This window comes from Rhizopus delemar, genomic scaffold (assembly GCF_000149305.1).
Source record: "Rhizopus delemar RA 99-880 supercont3.2 genomic scaffold, whole genome shotgun sequence".
Taxonomy (NCBI): domain Eukaryota; kingdom Fungi; phylum Mucoromycota; class Mucoromycetes; order Mucorales; family Rhizopodaceae; genus Rhizopus; species Rhizopus delemar.
The window spans coordinates 241,439-257,286 of NW_027137828.1; the positions used below are offsets into that span (position 1 = coordinate 241,439).

The 15,848-nt window shown below is 35.6% G+C and overlaps 10 protein-coding genes across 10 annotated transcripts; 3 read left to right on the forward strand and 7 right to left on the reverse strand.

Annotated features, from left to right (window-relative positions):
- Positions 1–2,250: 2,250 nt before the first annotated feature.
- RO3G_02307 (uncharacterized protein) lies at positions 2,251–3,633 on the forward strand (the record flags this gene model as incomplete). The annotated part of the gene is made up of 2 exons (XM_067656898.1): positions 2,251–2,257; positions 2,318–3,633. 2 exons carry the CDS (start codon positions 2,251–2,253, stop codon positions 3,631–3,633), a joined length of 1,323 nt encoding a protein of 440 aa, XP_067512999.1.
- A 494-nt stretch (positions 3,634–4,127) lies between these two features.
- On the reverse strand, positions 4,128–5,087 carry RO3G_02308 (uncharacterized protein; the record flags this gene model as incomplete). Its single annotated transcript, XM_067656899.1, has 2 exons — positions 4,128–4,174; positions 4,355–5,087. The coding sequence occupies 2 exons, from the start codon at positions 5,085–5,087 to the stop codon at positions 4,128–4,130; spliced, it is 780 nt and encodes a 259-aa protein (XP_067513000.1).
- Positions 5,088–5,634: 547 nt separating this feature from the next.
- Positions 5,635–6,943, reverse strand: RO3G_02309 (uncharacterized protein; the record flags this gene model as incomplete). Its single annotated transcript, XM_067656900.1, has 3 exons — positions 5,635–5,642; positions 5,694–6,143; positions 6,331–6,943. 3 exons carry the CDS (start codon positions 6,941–6,943, stop codon positions 5,635–5,637), a joined length of 1,071 nt encoding a protein of 356 aa, XP_067513001.1.
- Positions 6,944–7,424: 481 nt separating this feature from the next.
- RO3G_02310 (uncharacterized protein) lies at positions 7,425–8,460 on the reverse strand (the record flags this gene model as incomplete). Its single annotated transcript, XM_067656901.1, has 3 exons — positions 7,425–7,908; positions 7,973–8,094; positions 8,281–8,460. 3 exons carry the CDS (start codon positions 8,458–8,460, stop codon positions 7,425–7,427), a joined length of 786 nt encoding a protein of 261 aa, XP_067513002.1.
- Positions 8,461–9,580: 1,120 nt separating this feature from the next.
- On the forward strand, positions 9,581–9,989 carry RO3G_02311 (uncharacterized protein; the record flags this gene model as incomplete). Its single annotated transcript, XM_067656902.1, has 2 exons — positions 9,581–9,740; positions 9,811–9,989. 2 exons carry the CDS (start codon positions 9,581–9,583, stop codon positions 9,987–9,989), a joined length of 339 nt encoding a protein of 112 aa, XP_067513003.1.
- A 709-nt stretch (positions 9,990–10,698) lies between these two features.
- Positions 10,699–11,064, reverse strand: RO3G_02312 (uncharacterized protein; the record flags this gene model as incomplete). Its single annotated transcript, XM_067656903.1, has 1 exon — positions 10,699–11,064. The coding sequence occupies one exon, from the start codon at positions 11,062–11,064 to the stop codon at positions 10,699–10,701; it is 366 nt and encodes a 121-aa protein (XP_067513004.1).
- A 329-nt stretch (positions 11,065–11,393) lies between these two features.
- On the forward strand, positions 11,394–11,756 carry RO3G_02313 (uncharacterized protein; the record flags this gene model as incomplete). The annotated part of the gene is made up of 1 exon (XM_067656904.1): positions 11,394–11,756. One exon carries the CDS (start codon positions 11,394–11,396, stop codon positions 11,754–11,756), a length of 363 nt encoding a protein of 120 aa, XP_067513005.1.
- Positions 11,757–12,060: 304 nt separating this feature from the next.
- On the reverse strand, positions 12,061–12,850 carry RO3G_02314 (uncharacterized protein; the record flags this gene model as incomplete). Its single annotated transcript, XM_067656905.1, has 4 exons — positions 12,061–12,066; positions 12,185–12,379; positions 12,431–12,697; positions 12,746–12,850. The coding sequence occupies 4 exons, from the start codon at positions 12,848–12,850 to the stop codon at positions 12,061–12,063; spliced, it is 573 nt and encodes a 190-aa protein (XP_067513006.1).
- Positions 12,851–13,223: 373 nt separating this feature from the next.
- Positions 13,224–13,802, reverse strand: RO3G_02315 (uncharacterized protein; the record flags this gene model as incomplete). The annotated part of the gene is made up of 4 exons (XM_067656906.1): positions 13,224–13,426; positions 13,483–13,585; positions 13,639–13,710; positions 13,770–13,802. The coding sequence occupies 4 exons, from the start codon at positions 13,800–13,802 to the stop codon at positions 13,224–13,226; spliced, it is 411 nt and encodes a 136-aa protein (XP_067513007.1).
- Positions 13,803–15,064: 1,262 nt separating this feature from the next.
- Positions 15,065–15,548, reverse strand: RO3G_02316 (uncharacterized protein; the record flags this gene model as incomplete). Its single annotated transcript, XM_067656907.1, has 4 exons — positions 15,065–15,089; positions 15,151–15,260; positions 15,311–15,426; positions 15,485–15,548. The coding sequence occupies 4 exons, from the start codon at positions 15,546–15,548 to the stop codon at positions 15,065–15,067; spliced, it is 315 nt and encodes a 104-aa protein (XP_067513008.1).
- Between the last annotated feature and the right edge of the window lie 300 nt (positions 15,549–15,848).

The window sequence follows — 15,848 nt, forward strand, 5'->3', positions numbered from 1 at the left end:
TAACGTAAGACGAGTAGAGAGAATTTACTGTTGTTCCTTACAACACAAAATGAGCCTATTTAGTATACACATAAAAAATACATAGAGCAGATGATATAGTACGTTCTTGCCCTTCCCATCATGTCTTTAAAGTTTTTCTTTAGTTTACTCTGATGGCCTAAGTTCTGGTAAATGCAATATAGAAAGAATACGTGATTGCATACACCATTAAAAATAACAGTCCTTCTTCAAACATGAATCAAAGATCTCTTAAACACCAAAGGTGTACAAAAAGTAACATATAATGAACCATGTGGTTTCTTTTCTGTTTTAAAATACAAACTGGGGATTTATTGTACAGCTTTTTATCAATCGTCTAATTGAAAGCAGCATTCATAAATGACAAATATTGCTTGCTGGGTATTTGATTAGACCATATTTCAGCTTCTAGAATTCGCAGCAAGTCATATATAATCCTCTCTACCATGTAATATTGTGTTAAAAAGATGCTGGCGATTATATTAAAAGGACATTTGAACAAACACAACTTTATTCAATACTTTGCTACTCTTTTGAAGTATATATTTTTTGACAGGATTGTCAAAGTGTGCTAATTTTGAGTACGCTAAAGTATTGAGAAAATCAATGATTTCGCTCATCTTTCATTTATTCGTGTAAGAAATGTTTATTAATATATAATACAAGCGTTGGAGGACTATGTTACTATGCTTGTAATATAAAGTCTACATAATGTCTGTCTCGCTACATTCTAAGTTTCCGCCATCATTCTGATATTGCCTCAATTAAACCTTCTAAAATATCCATCATAACATAGCCATATTTTTAAAGAGAAAAGAACATATTGTTTTAAAGATAACAAGTATCTAAATTCAGGGATAATTGAACGCATCTTATTCAAAATAAGAAGCGTTTCCCAGTTTTAGATTATTGACAAAAACGCAAAATTTGAATAATATTGCCAATTCAAGTATTGTAAAAAGTAACAGCACAGAAACATTTAAAATAAAAGAAATACTTAATTTATTTGCTATAGAAATACATGTTAAAGTGTATTATTGCTGATCACATAAAAAAAGAAAAATGAACGTGATTTAGGCAGCTGTATTTTAAACTATTATTACTCAATAAAGCAAGATTATTATAGGCCTTGTTATTATCAATTCGAAAAAAATAAAAATAAAAGAGAAACATCATGTTATTTGTAGTCTTTTTTTTTAAAAAAAAAATGAAACTCTAATTATTTTTAAACTATTGCATAGTAATACCTAATTCTTCTGACAAGCGGCGATCAAAAGCAAGATATGATCTGCTTGTACCCCTAAACCCATTGTTCTTATTTTTGATATTACAGACAAAAGTGAATGAGAAAGGCACGTTAACACCAGTTTTGATGTCAGTCGTTGCATATGCAAAATTAACCCAGGCTATGAGGTCATTCTGTTCTTTTTTTTCTTTATTATCTTTTTTTTTCTGTCTCTCTTTAAAATGAGCTTATGGAGAAGAAAAGTACCCGTGCAATGTGAAGTTCAATTATCAGAAAGGGATGCAGAGATATTAGAAATATATACACGCCGAGCGAAGAAGTTTGATGAAATGTTTAAAGTTTGCTGTTGTTGGATCGGATATGATGTGCTACTAGAGTTCATACCTGTTGTTGGTAAAGTCATTTCATTAATGTTTGCTTTATCTCTATACAATTTAGCATGTAAAGCTGAATTACCAAGGATAATCAAGAAAAGAATGTTGTATCATATTACTGTTGATTTTCTGGTATAAATTTAGAGTGTATACAAATATATGCATATTTAACCGAATATATATCAGCTTGGACTGATACCTATTTTAGGCATATTATTAGATATGCTTTATGGAGCTCACAGTAAAAATGCAAGAATACTACGAAAATTCTTGTATGAACGAGAAAGACAAAATAATCTTAAAGAAGCTCAAGAAATGGCATTAAACGTGACAAAAAATGTCAAACCCACATTATCAGAGCCTACAAGCGCCCTTTTCCAGCGGAACCAAGCACGGTAATCAAAAAGAAAAGCTCGTATACAGTAGATCAAGTATCTATATCAGGTTAAACACCTTTTTATTTTCACTTCTTGTAATAAATTAATGCTGACCGGCAAACAAAGAAAACTAAATTTGTCCTACTTTCATTAATTTCGGAGCAAAAGCCACGCTCAAGTGCATGAGGTATATCACTTTTTCTTTTCTCTTTCAACTTTTTTTTTTTTCACAAAAATGCTCTGTAAGTTCATATCTCAAAACAAAAGAAGAAGTCTATAACAATAACATCCCTCAATATTAGCCAATTCAGAGAAGGAGATTAACGGCGCAATTGCAACTAATCAGCAGCAAGTTAATAACACTGGAAATGAAGATGAGCCAAACAAAGCAAATACTCCAACCACTCCTGTAAATGTTAACGACAATAAGGAAATCTCTGAGGAAAATGCAACAACGGCAGCTACAGCTACAACAATACCAACAGAGCCTTCATCAGTCGACACCCTAAACCCTTTAAATCAGCAACTTGCTGCAACCCCTATAAATCAATCACCTACCGTAACTGAAGTTCCTACAAGTCAACAATCAACTGTAATTCCAGAGCAACAACAACAACAACAACAACAACAACAGCAGCAGCAACAACAGCCTCCTAGAAATGAGGCACTACTTTCAAAAATAGCACAAAAGAAAGATATTCTTAAACGTTTGAATGAAGAATTATATTACTTGAGACATTATAATAATGAGCTTGCAGAAAAAGAGAAAGTGACACAGGAAAGGATGATATCACGACAAAAGGACCAGCAGCAATTATTGAATAACTATAATGAACACATTCAATCCAGAAGAGCTACAGAGGACGATACGACAACGATTCGCGCCAAGCTCTTGGAACTTAAAGCGATGATTAAAAATCTTAGCGTCGAATTAACTAATCAGTGTGACGCGAAAATAGCTACGGGCGCCATCAGTTCTTTCTGGATTAACCTGAACGAAGCGATCGCCAAGCTTGGTAATCCTATCCCCAAGAAACGGTTGACGATGCTGACTGAAAAATTCCTCATGGACGTTTTGGTTCAAAGTATGAACTATAATACCTTTCCTGGATTGAAAATAGCTCAGCCTTATACCCAGCTGCAAATGTGGTTTGATAAATATGATCCAGAATTTTGTACTCGATTAAGACAGGAAGTGGCTAAGGTTGTTGTGGCTGGAAATACGTCAAGTCCAGATATACATGCTGAGACAACCAAGTTTAGCAAGAGAATGTATAATTCATTATATTCGTCTTTACTTAAAGCATATCCATTCATGGAAAAGCATGATACTCAAGAGCAGGATCCTAACAAGAGATATTCCACTATGATTAGTCGCATGGTCGAACAGGCCACCTATATTGGCTATGCAATACGAGGACAAGAGGTTGAAATTGCAGCAGCAGCTGTAGGTGAAGGCACAGAACCGCTTGACTTGAAAACAATGAATGATGATGATGGACAAACCTCTGGAATTATCCAATTTTGTGTTTGTCCTCCTTTTGTTGTCTATGGTTCTCGCATAGAAATACTAGAGAAAGCCCGTGTTTTATGTTCTCCTTTACCTCATAAGTCATAAAAAAAATCATGTTTTAAATGAATTTTTGTTTTCTTTATTTATTTGTACGTTCTCCTGATCCATAAAACTTTCTAATAGACCCTTTAAACTCATAAGGCAAAAGAGGTGGATCGCGAATTGTAAAAACCTTGTGAGCGTCAAGCTCTTTGGGTATCCATATTCTAAATTTCGCATTTTCAAATAAGCCAGTCAGGGCAAGCCACCCAGCACCTGCAAAACTAAAATCAACAGAAGCATGTGATGAATGAATGCCATTGACTCTTACAATCTCGTCCATGGCTTTCAGCGAATCAACACGCAAGACTTTATCGTCTTTCACAAGTCGACTATGCCCCTTATATTCGAGAGCATAAGCAGGGGGTAATTTTTCTGTTCGAGTAATGTGTGGAGATAAAGGACTAAAGACAGTAAATAATACTGGATGACTTGATTCCAAGAGATCAATTCGAATAATAGGTTTCAGCAACAAGGATTTTCCTATAATTATTCGTCATTTAGTCCTTTTTTTTATAGAATTTTCCATTCTTTGTATTACCTGGCTCTAATTTAAAAGTAATAGGTAAGATCTCTTTCTGATTCACTACTTTCTTTTGGTCATCAAATGATAGCTGGTGTATTAATTGCTGCTCATTAATTACACCTGGGGTATCAATCAAATATCGTTCGCGTACTACAAAGCGTCGTTTTTCCCAAGCTTCTCTATTTTTGTCTGCTGACATACCCAAGACGTGTAGGGGTATCTTGATTGTACCCATTGTTGTTCCAGGAATAGCAGAGCTTGTAATCATATATTTTGCTTTTAGTTGTTCCTTCAACCGACGTCCTTCTTCATCCAAAGAACCTCTGATTTGTGTCATAAACTTGTTGACCAGAGCGGATTTACCTACATTGGTACATCCAACTAAATATATATCATCTGTTGGGCGTCTCTCCCTGTCTAATCGATGCATTAAACTTGTCACTCCCCATCCCTTTTTCGCGCTTATTAAAGTCACAGAAGCAACCTGCTTAGTGGGTAAGCCCAGGTTCTTGACATGTTGTACTATCCAGTCTCTAATACGTTGTTCGTGCCGTCTAGAAGATTTGGGTAAAAGGTCAAACTTGTTGGCAGCCAAATGGACTCGGGCACCAAGGTTTTGAGCGAGCAACTGAGGCAAGTGACCCAGCGAGCCAGGCAAATCAGTTATATCACACACAGCCACCACGAGAGGGTCCTGTTTGGTCTTTAAGAACTCAAGAGATCCATATTGTTGACTAGCCCTCAGAAACTCTGGTGAGCTTTCAGTCGTGCTTTTATGATAATGATGTAATTCATGACAGCGCTGACAAATGATACGTTTACTTAACGTCTGCTGCTTTACTTGTTCTTCCTCTCGCTCCTTCTCTTTCATATCAATTTCCGTGACAGCGCTACCCTCAAGCAAGGCACGACTGTCTTCGTCCAAATTGGCCATGATTTCCTCATACTCTTTGTCTGACAGTGTCTTTTTCTGCAGCTTTTTTTGTGGTTTCTTTTTATTCTGCTTTTCTTCCTTCTTTCCAACCAAGTAGCCAGGCTGTGTGGGATCATTGATTTGAAAAGGAGCACCGCATCCAGGACAGTCACCTGATGGTATTGTTGTTTCTGTTGTGTAGGTTCGAATGTTTTGTTGATGATAAAATGATCGATTTTGGATCGAGATGTAAGGTCTAATTAAGGCAACAGAAAGTGCAGATTTGCATGTTCTTGAAGCTGCTATCTTTATTGTATTTACGCCCTGAACCCTGAAGTATAGGCGTGATAATGTTGTTCGAAATAGTAACTTAGACATTTTGTTAAGAGATCTAAGAGATCTGGAAATTTTTTTTTTTCTTTTTCGTCAAGTGAATGTTCAGCGGAGGTTATAAAACATGGAGAGAAAGGATTTTCCGAGACTTGCTTTTTATGCTTCAAGCGAGAAAATTGTTTACTTTTTATTTTCTAATAAAGATTTTTGCTTTTAATCAAGTGAACTCAAATGATTATTTTGCTATAGAATAATTTTAACAAACGCTTTGATTCAAAATTTTCGATTACTTACCATATTGAAGTTTCCAGCCACCCAAGATCTGATGGCTTCGTACTTCATCCAAGGACATTGGCAAACCATAAGTTAGAGGAGCCAAGAAAACGAACATTCCGATTTGGAACAGTAATGTGACTAAAACAATAGCATACACCTTCTTGGGTATCTCAGCCTTCATGGTCATGAATCTCAAAGTTCTTGATTGCCGGGTGACAAAGGATACGGGCGAGTCAATGCCATCAATGAAGATGAATTGATACATGGCACCCAACAGCAAATAATTGAGGGTAGCTGCAGGTAAGTAGTGATGAAGGAATAAGGATCTTCCCATGAAAAAGAAAGGAAGGTAATGAAGTGCCCAGGCGGTAAAGAAGAAACCAGCGGATTGAAGTAATCTGTGACGCACAGGCTCATCAATGGGTTCAATACCTCTTCTGCGCGCCAGTACATCTGCAAACATAATACCTGCAAACACAGCGATACCACCGACAGATAAGTACCAGCCAAACAAATTTCCGGTCAGGTAAATTTGAGAGCGTGTGTCCTCCTTTGGACCAGTAAGATACGCCGCGGATCATAAAGGGCCAAGTAATGGGTGTGGATTGGTAAGGATGAGGTTTGGTTAGGCCTGCATTATGACTAATCATCTTACTTTGAAGTTCAATAAACTTTTTGATGAATGGCATATGGCCCAGTTGTTTTTCATTCTTTTTAGAGTTGATCTCAGTCGCATTCTTGCCTTTAATCTCTTGGGCAACCCAATAATTGGTGCTGTCAATCGCGTTTTTGTTACCATTTACTTCTAAATGTCCCAATCCCCATTCAGGTAGCTTTTTGTTATGTGCCCAAACAGCGACTTTTGTATCTTCATGGATTAATCGGAAGGGAGTCATATGTGTCTCGAGAATGTTGTCATCTTCATCTTCAAAAACAATCTTGAAAAGAGTTTCTTCATAGCGTGTGTTCAGAGGAACTGTAGTAATCTCTTCATTTGTAGGCATCCAAGGTGAAGCAACATCATGAGTTAACAAATTGGTACCAGTCACTACATGTTCGAGTTGAACAATATCACCGTTTCTTACTGGCACTGGCTCACCATTGTTTTCGATTGGAATGGTAGGCTTGATACGCCAGAAGCAGTTATCGCTGGATTCCATCACACCTGTGACCTGTTGACCTGTACTACTAACACGTCCATCTTCATATCTTAAGGGGTAATGAAGATCATGAGAATGCAAAAATGCATTGGTGTCTTTATGTTTCATAGTAATTTCGTCTCCATAATTGATTTCTGTTCGTAAGTCCTAGTTAACTTATATAATGTTCTAATCTATTTCGATTTTATATACTTGCCTAAAGCTGCCATTTTTAAAGGACTAAATTTAAGCGTGTCTTGGAATCGGGTGGACATGAAGGAGTCACCAGGGCCAGACTCGTTAAGGATTGCAAAATGAACATAAAACCAGAAAAGATAGACAAAGATAGGAACAATAATCAAACTAAATGCGCGTGCATAAAAGTGATTCATGAATTGTTTCTATAAAAATATCTTTAGTTTCAATGCCTTTCTGGAATAGGGCTGAGTCTACCATTGTTAATCCGTAATTGATATCAAGCAAATTCCACAAGTCATAAATTACAGAAAATCCAATCAACGCAACCAAAAAAAGGCCAACCATTTTTACACTGTGAATAATTAAATATTAGTTTCTTATAAAAAGAAAGCAAAAGGTATGATACACAGAATTACCTTACAGTCATGGACATCGCAAAGCCTGTAAGAAGAAGCCAAAGCCACCATTGAAAGGAGAATGATTTATGTCTAAGCTTACGGAATCTTATATAGGCATAGATGGTTGAAAGCATGTAAAACACCAACATACTGTCTAACAAAATCAATCTGTTCTGCGTCACCATAGCATTATCAAAAATATACATGGCTGTACTCAAGACACATATAATGAGTGAATAGCCTGATTCTTTCATAATTAAATAAATTAATGCTGTACAGAACACGTTAAGAGTAGCAGGTAAAGATCGAAGACCAATATAAGGTACGTCATGATCATGATAATCGTCTCCAATATTGGCGAAATCGTATTTTCCATCAAATCCCAACATATATCCAACGGCAGCAATCATCAATTTTGCCAAAGGAGGGTGTACATCAAAGTAATATGTTCTTTGTAAATAATAACCAGCAAACTTTCCAAAATGAACTTCATCAAACCTGGTGGAAAAAAAAAAAGTAAGTACCAAAAAGTCCATTAGATTCCATAGAATCAATACTCTACACAACTTCCGCGGGATTCCAAATTTTATAAAAAGTGACAAAGGTTGCAATGATTGCAAGAAGTGAAAGAGCTAATTTATGTGCTCTACGATTGTTCTGGACAGGTACATAGCTATTTCCGTACTACAAATATAAAAGAGTTATAAAAAGAACAGCTCATCTGATATGTTTATAAAAAGAAACCTTTTTAGAATCATCAAAGTCAACGTCTGGATGTTTTGTTGAAGCGCCATCGGCTTCGACGCGTCTTTGTCGAAGGTTATTGGACATTCAAAGTAAAGAAGAAATAAAGTAAAAATAGATTTGTACACTTAAAATGATTAAAATTTTTGAGAATGCTCGTGTTGTTTGAACAACATCAAATTCAGAGCCAGCACAGATGAGAAGCTTACCCTTTCCCCATTTGTATTTGGTCTTGGTATGCTTATTAAAAAGACATGTAATCATGGTTCTTTCCGACAAAATATCTAACCAGTCGGTCAATGCCATCACGTAGCGAGCATAGACACCAAAGCTTCCTACTAAATTGAAAAACACGCCTGGTCCCAAGCAGTGGCCAGGAAGCGAATATCACTTATGTATGCTACTTTTGAATACAACAACCACAACAGTCAACAAGACAAAATTATTCATTCCAAAGTGTAGAGAGCAAGACGTTCTCCAGGTAGTGTCCTTCTGGACATGACCAGTAGATCTGAATCGCTCGTGTAGCTCATGTCTTTGATTGCGAAGCAATATCCATCACCAATCGCAGTCGAAAGATCGCTGAAATCAAATTTGATCCACTAGATTCTGCCATCGATCACATTTTCAAAGATGGTATTACCTTTGAAAATGATGCAATTAGGCTTTTATCTTGTTGAACCTTAGGTCCAACTGTTCCTTTAGTTCGACTTCGATTATCTAGCCTTCCCTTTCTTAAAGAGGACACTCTTAACCCCGTAATAGCTACAGAGCAATCACTTGAAGAAATTTTATCTGTAGCAGCAGAATTGCCAACAGAAAAGTAAGATGTCAAAAACATTAATTCATTCTGTAAGATTACTAATTACATTGTATAAAGAGTTGACTGCTTAGGAGTTCTAGATCTCGGTTCAGACACTGTTGTATCAATGCTTCAAGAATATCTTTCTCAAGAATATTATTCTGAAATCATTGAATATGCTGTACTACTAAATATTGAACTGACAGCGTATACTCAAGAGCTGATAACTACCCTCTGTCTTTCAAAGCTTGTAACTGTCTTTATAAAAAGCATCTTATATCAAGTTGGCTTTAAACAATCTTTCAATTTAATTTTAAATCATGATGCCAGCTTCATAGAAACAACTGTTCGCCATTTGTAAGTATGGTATTCTTTGACCAAAACTATAAAAACCCATTTTTAATCTTCATTATTATAGACTTGATTTGATGGACAGTCCAAATAACCCATTGAAGTAAACGACTGGAGAACGAACTGCGTGCATCCATACAATCATCAACATCATGAGCCAACTATTCTTAGCAAAACAATGACTTGGTTGCAGTTGGATGGATTGAGAGCAAGTATTGTCAAATTAGTAGATGCAAGTAGGATGTTGTCCTTTTAAAAGTTGATAACAAGAAGATGTCCCCGGTCTTGATCGATTTCTCTGATGGAACCAAGGTCAACAATACAATTAACAAGGAATCTTCAGATATAAACAAATTGTATTTAAATATGATGAATGTTATTGCTGGTTTGCCTGCAAATGTTTTCAAGAAAACATTCTGCGCCTGCTTTTATGGTAATCAAATAATAATATCGATCACTCATTAACACAATGAGGTAACAATGTTTATATTTAATTGGCTTAGATGACAAGATCTATTTTGAAGAGCTATTTATTCATAAGCAAAAGTATTATAGGAAAACTCATACATCTTTTCGCTGCCCGACTACACCAAGATTGCTTATCGAATACATTAAGCAAATTGTCAAAATACTTCAATGGAAAGAGGCAATCGTCAACTTGACGTTAGAATTTGAAGAATAGGCATTCTTTTTCCCTCTTTTCTTTTTCTTCTTTCTTATTCACCTTTTTTTTATTACTGATTATTTAATGTTAAACGTCCAGAAAAGACACTTCAACATTCACTCTTTACTACTTTAGAAAATGCACAAGAACATGTAGCCAATATCTATTTAGAATACCCATATGCCATTATCTGGGCACATGAGGATAAGAAAAATAAAAAAAGAGCTTGATAGAAGAAGCTCATCATAAAAAGTTGAGACACCTTGAGTTTTTTTGTGTCGTGATTGAGAGATCCAATAATCCGCAGGAATCACAGCAAATATAGCAGACAGAGGCAAGCGGAAAAGTGTAGCAGGAGTACACTTTACTTGTTTAGTCTTGTGAATATTAACCTTAGCATTGGATACAGACCCATAGCGGTCTAAATGGTGGCGTAAGCGTCCATAACGGATCTCATCCGTTGGTTAATAATGCGCGTGTGGATCTTTGCATCACAGTTGATCAAGGAGATTGGCCGCCAGTTTTTTAGGGTAGAGAGATCCCCTTTCTTTGGCAATAATCGTACACGTAAGTCTTGACGCAATGATGGAAAGGAATCAACAGATAAAGCAGTGTTGTGTATCCGGAGAATAAGATTATTTAATGGTGAGAACTGGTAAATAAGATGCATGAAGACATAACCTAAACCATCTGATCCAGGACTACTTTGCTTCCCAATGACTTTTTTTTACTGTTCAATTATGTCTTCAATCGTAATTGGCGAGATGAGGTAACGACGATCATCTTCAGTTAATTGCGGTAAGTCTGTTATATCTTGCAGGTAGCAATCAATATCATGCTCAGCCACAGGATCCTCTGAATAGAGTTCTTGGTAGAATGCTTGACTAACTTCTATGAGTAATGTACGAGAGGATACAGTCAATTCAAATGTAGGGTTTTGTAAACAGTTTATGGTCTGTTTTATGGTTCGTACCCGGTGTATTCGCTTGAGATAACCGGCCGATTTTTCTCCATGTTCTCTCCAACGTATTCCCACCTTTAATGATGCAATATCCACCAACTCTTGCTGAAGAGATTCAATTTGTTGGTCCATAACAGGAAGGCGCTGTAGCCGGATGGCTATGGATGGTTGACTTCGGAGGAAAGCATTGCGCTTTCGTTGTAAGGCCTTGATTGATTTTTTACATCAGTTGGTGTAGTCAATTGCATAGCGTTGAGTAAATCGCCGTATCTCGGATTTGATGTAGCCTATTGTTCTTGTGCTATCATCTGACTAGGCAAAGAACAAAAAAGTTGAAAACTCAACTCCATTAACTGAGTTTTAATATATACTCATCCTTTTTTTTAAGCCGCCCAATCTGTTATTTTAAAAATGATCATCCATCCATTCATCCATCCATCCATCTCTTTTATATAACCAACATGGCTAAGTCTACTCCTCAAAAGCGTTCTACTCTTGCTGATGTTGTTACTCGTGAATACACCATTCACTTGCATAAGCACGTCTTTGGTCGCTCCTTGAGAAAGCGTACTCCCCATGCCGTCAAGGCCGTCAAGGCTTTTGCCGAAAAGGCCATGGGTACCAAGGATGTTCGTGTGGACCCCGCTTTGAACAAGGCTCTCTGGTCTCGTGGTGTTAAGCACATTAACCACCGTATTCGTGTTCGTATTGCTCGTAAGCGTAACGACGATGAAAATGCTAAGGAAAAGCTCTTTTCTTATGTTACCTACGTTCCTGTTGCTAGCTTCAAGGGTAAGTTGTTTTTTATTTCTATACGTTCTTAAACTATTTGGGCAAAACACTGTCTTGTGTAGTCCCCTCTTCAGAGGAGGATTTCCGGCAGTTTGTGAGCGCAAGAGGTTGGAGAATAATGATACCAAGTGAAGAAAACTTTTTCCTCTTGGTCCTCCTATCTGTGAAGCGACGAATCTAACTTCAAATTTTGTACATAGGCTTAGAAACTGCTGTTGTTGATGACAATGAATAAACAAAAAAAATGTTATAAAAATAAAGCAATGTTATATAAAAGATTTACATCCATTATTTATTCTGATGAAGGGGTACTACTTAATGCACTAATACGTTGAATCAAATCTGTCATTCGTGTATCAATAATCTTGATATTGGTATCAACAGCTTCTTCATTAACCTTCAAGCTCTCATTCAGCTATTCAAAAAGAATAAGTTTCTGTGAAAATTCGGAATTTTTTACCTGTGCGCATGTATCAGTCAAACTCTTGAGTTCGTCAGTCATTCGAGTTTGTTCTTCGGAAATAACCTTAACAGACTGTCCAAATGTAGCAGCTTCAGCGTGCAAGGTTTGCAATGCTTTAAGACGAGTCAATAAAGCAGGTGTAAGGTTTAAAAGTGGATCTACTTTTTCTAGTGTTGCAAATAATTGGTTGATCTATAACTAGATTTAAAACATCAAATATTGCATGATGTCGTTGTGATTTACCTTAGCTTCAGTATCATTCGAATCATCCTTATTATCATTTCCTGGTGCATTAGCTGGATTGTTTAAAGTGGAGGATAAACTGAACCCAAGGGTATTAGAAATATCTTTACGACCTGCTTTCAATTCATTCAATCGATCTAAATCGCTGTTTAAAACTTTTACTCTTCTAGCAACCATTTCCAACTGTCTAGGTTGAGCTAATAATACGATTTGCTGTTCTAATTTAGATAAAGAATTGATGAGAGATGAAGAGCTGAGACTTGCAGGCTATAAAATATTAGATTAAGAATTTTGTTTTTCATTTTTTCTTTTTACCAAATCCTCTACAGTTTGGCCTGCGCTTGAGCCAATCAATTTCTCTATTCTTGCAATACGTTCGTCAATGTCAGACAATTTGCTTTCTTTTTGCATTTTGGACATTTCAGGGGTATAATAAAGTTCATATGTTACCATCTAATTATAAAGTTAAGAACTTGTATAGCCTACAAATTTATAAACCCACATCTGCTTTACTTTCAGGCACCACCGCGGCGTCTGAAGTAGGAGGTGCTTCTGGCTTTATAGGCTTGTTCTTGTAAGCTTCCAATTGTTTAATTAATGACTTGGCTTCATCTATTGATCTTGTATAGTTGGATCGTTGGTCTTCATCTGCATCACCTATCTGCTGATTCATTCTTACTAAATCAGACTGAAGGTAAACTATTTGTGACAAAATATCCGATTGAGAAATAGCTTCTTTTTCATCCACTGGTTCCTGTTTGTCCTTGTAAATAAATCAGAAAAAATGTTGTTCTTATTTTCTTGCCTTTGATTTTTCAATGTCATCATTCAATTCTTGAACTTCAAACATAAGACGACGCAATTTTTGTAAAGGCGTTTCTTCAAGTGTCATATCTTTGGGCAGCATTTCATATTCATTGGTTTCCATGGCTGGAGGGCGTCGAACAAAAGTACGATACATAGCTTTTTTTCTTCGGGTTAAACGGTCCGAAAAATCTAGACAAAATGTTAACGCATATAAATTTGAAGTAAAAACTTTTTTTTTTCATTACCAATGTCAGTTGCATCCACAACACTTTCTTTAAACTTGTTTGCAGCATCTTTAACTGAGACATGAGACTTGATAACATTCTCATCTTCATCACTTGACTGTTTCTAAAGATGAGTTGCCAAGTTTCATTTTTAATAAAAAATTAAAAATTAGGTACCTGATTTTCGTAAGAGATGACAGGAGCATTTTCATCTGCATCAGGTGTTTCATATACGTCAGGTTGATCGTCCTATTTTTTAAAAAGAAGTTTAAAAAGGATTTAAAAAGTAATGCTAAAAGTAAACTTACGATATCAGGTAGACTTGAATACTTTGATGTCATTTTGTAAAGAAGAGAAAAAAGAAAAAAGAAAAAAGAAAAAAAATGTACCTGTTACATGGAAGTGGCGGTCTCCTAAAAAAGACAGAGTGCAGCACTATATTTAATAGATTGAAATCAGACTTGGAACAGACCACTTGTACAGGACTTTAACAACATAACAAGTATAAAAGGCTATACACTGATGTTTATAGATATGTAGTATCGGTGCAAGTATTATTGACTTAAACATACAGAGTATAAAAAAGGTTCATGCAAGCAAATTAAAGGGGTTCCCATTAAGTTTACTTGTACACAATGTATGCCCTGAATCATCATATATTGAAGCAAACTATAGCATCAGCCTTTAAAACTAAGAAATTACTGTTCTATGTTAGTAGAGCAGTGGCTATAAATATGGATTTGCTTATTCTGAGCGCCACGTTATTTTATTTTTATTACTTTATAAAATCAATCCATTTAACGTCATGCGCTTATTCGGATTCATCTATTGAATAGGTACAAGTAGAACAATCAGAGAAAGATGAAGATGTTTGAGACTATGGATATTTTGCGATTTAGGAAATTAATAAGGCATATTCTGTTCAAATTTACTGAATCATTATTAATTGAGTTGCGCATGCTTGAAGATAGCTGTTGTTTTAATTGCTCATTCTCTTGTTGCAAGTAATGGAGTTGCCTGACGCATACATAAGTAAACAACATATATTTATCAATTAGATTATTTACCACTTTAAATCCTTTGTATCTTTTAGTTCGTCCTTTGCTTGATCTAATAACTTTTTTTGCTTGTTGTTTTTTTCTTTTAAATAGCTAATTAATCTTAATAAAGAAGATACTTGAAACTACTACTTTTTTATATTGAATCCTATTAGAAACTTTCTTGTTGTACCTTACATTAATGACATTTTCTGCATCATTAAAGAGTCTTTTGGGAGATTTGAGAAATCCACTTGTGGTCGAAGGTATCTGGAAATTTCAATTATTGTTATGTCCCACACACACATTGAAAAACGCATTTACTGGGTCACCTATTTTAATGAACCGAGTAGACTTTTTACACAAAGGACATAAATTGTTATTTTGAAAGCATATTGATCCACAAATAATATGACCACATTCAGTCATATAATCTAAATCACTCAGTTGTTTTCCACAATAATCGCAGCAATTCATTGCTATTATTTATATTTTATTTTATTTTTTGATGTCTATACAAAAAGAAAGAGAGAGGAAATAAAAATGTGTGTGTATATATGTGTTTTTTAGTTGTTGACAGAGTATTTGTAACTACAAATATGTGTATATTAACAACAAGTTATAATAAAAGCAGACGCATTTTTCCACTTACCCGCATTTTTTACAATTATAAAATACTGTTTGACCTTCATCAGCAGAACGTAATTGCATTGTATGATATTCCATTTCAGGATGTCCACAACTAGGACATTTCTCTTTAATCTAAAAAAATATGTCAGTTTATGTATTTGATATATTAGCTGTATAATTACAATAGCTCTAGCTTGTTGCGCTTCTTTGCTTTGTTGAACCAAGTGACGTTTGGCTTTTAATGAAGATTGAAAAGAACGTTCTGAAGAAGTAGTAACAACCTCTGTGCCCTCAATACCTTTATTTATTTATTAGTTCTTGTAAAATATACATTGATGTCTTTCTATTGCTCTAACCTGCTGTTCTAAATGCACAACTACATTGATTACAAAGCAAAATGTCATCATCGCCACCTGCCATGTCTAAAAGATTTCCACATTCTGGGCAGAAAGTAAGTGAACCAATAATGTTTGAAGGCGTTGACATTGTTTGTTACAGAGAGAAAAGAAAGAAAATGACAAGAGGGGCAACTTGCCTGAAAGGTAAATTCAGTCACAGCAAGCCACTTTCTACATTTAACCCTTTTCCTGCAACAATAGACCAACTGTTTCATTAGACAAACATCTGTTATCTGACTGCTGCTTTAGTATGTACATAGATCATATCTTAAGGCAGTTTCTAGAAAACACATTTACACAATGAACTTTTTTTGCAATAAAA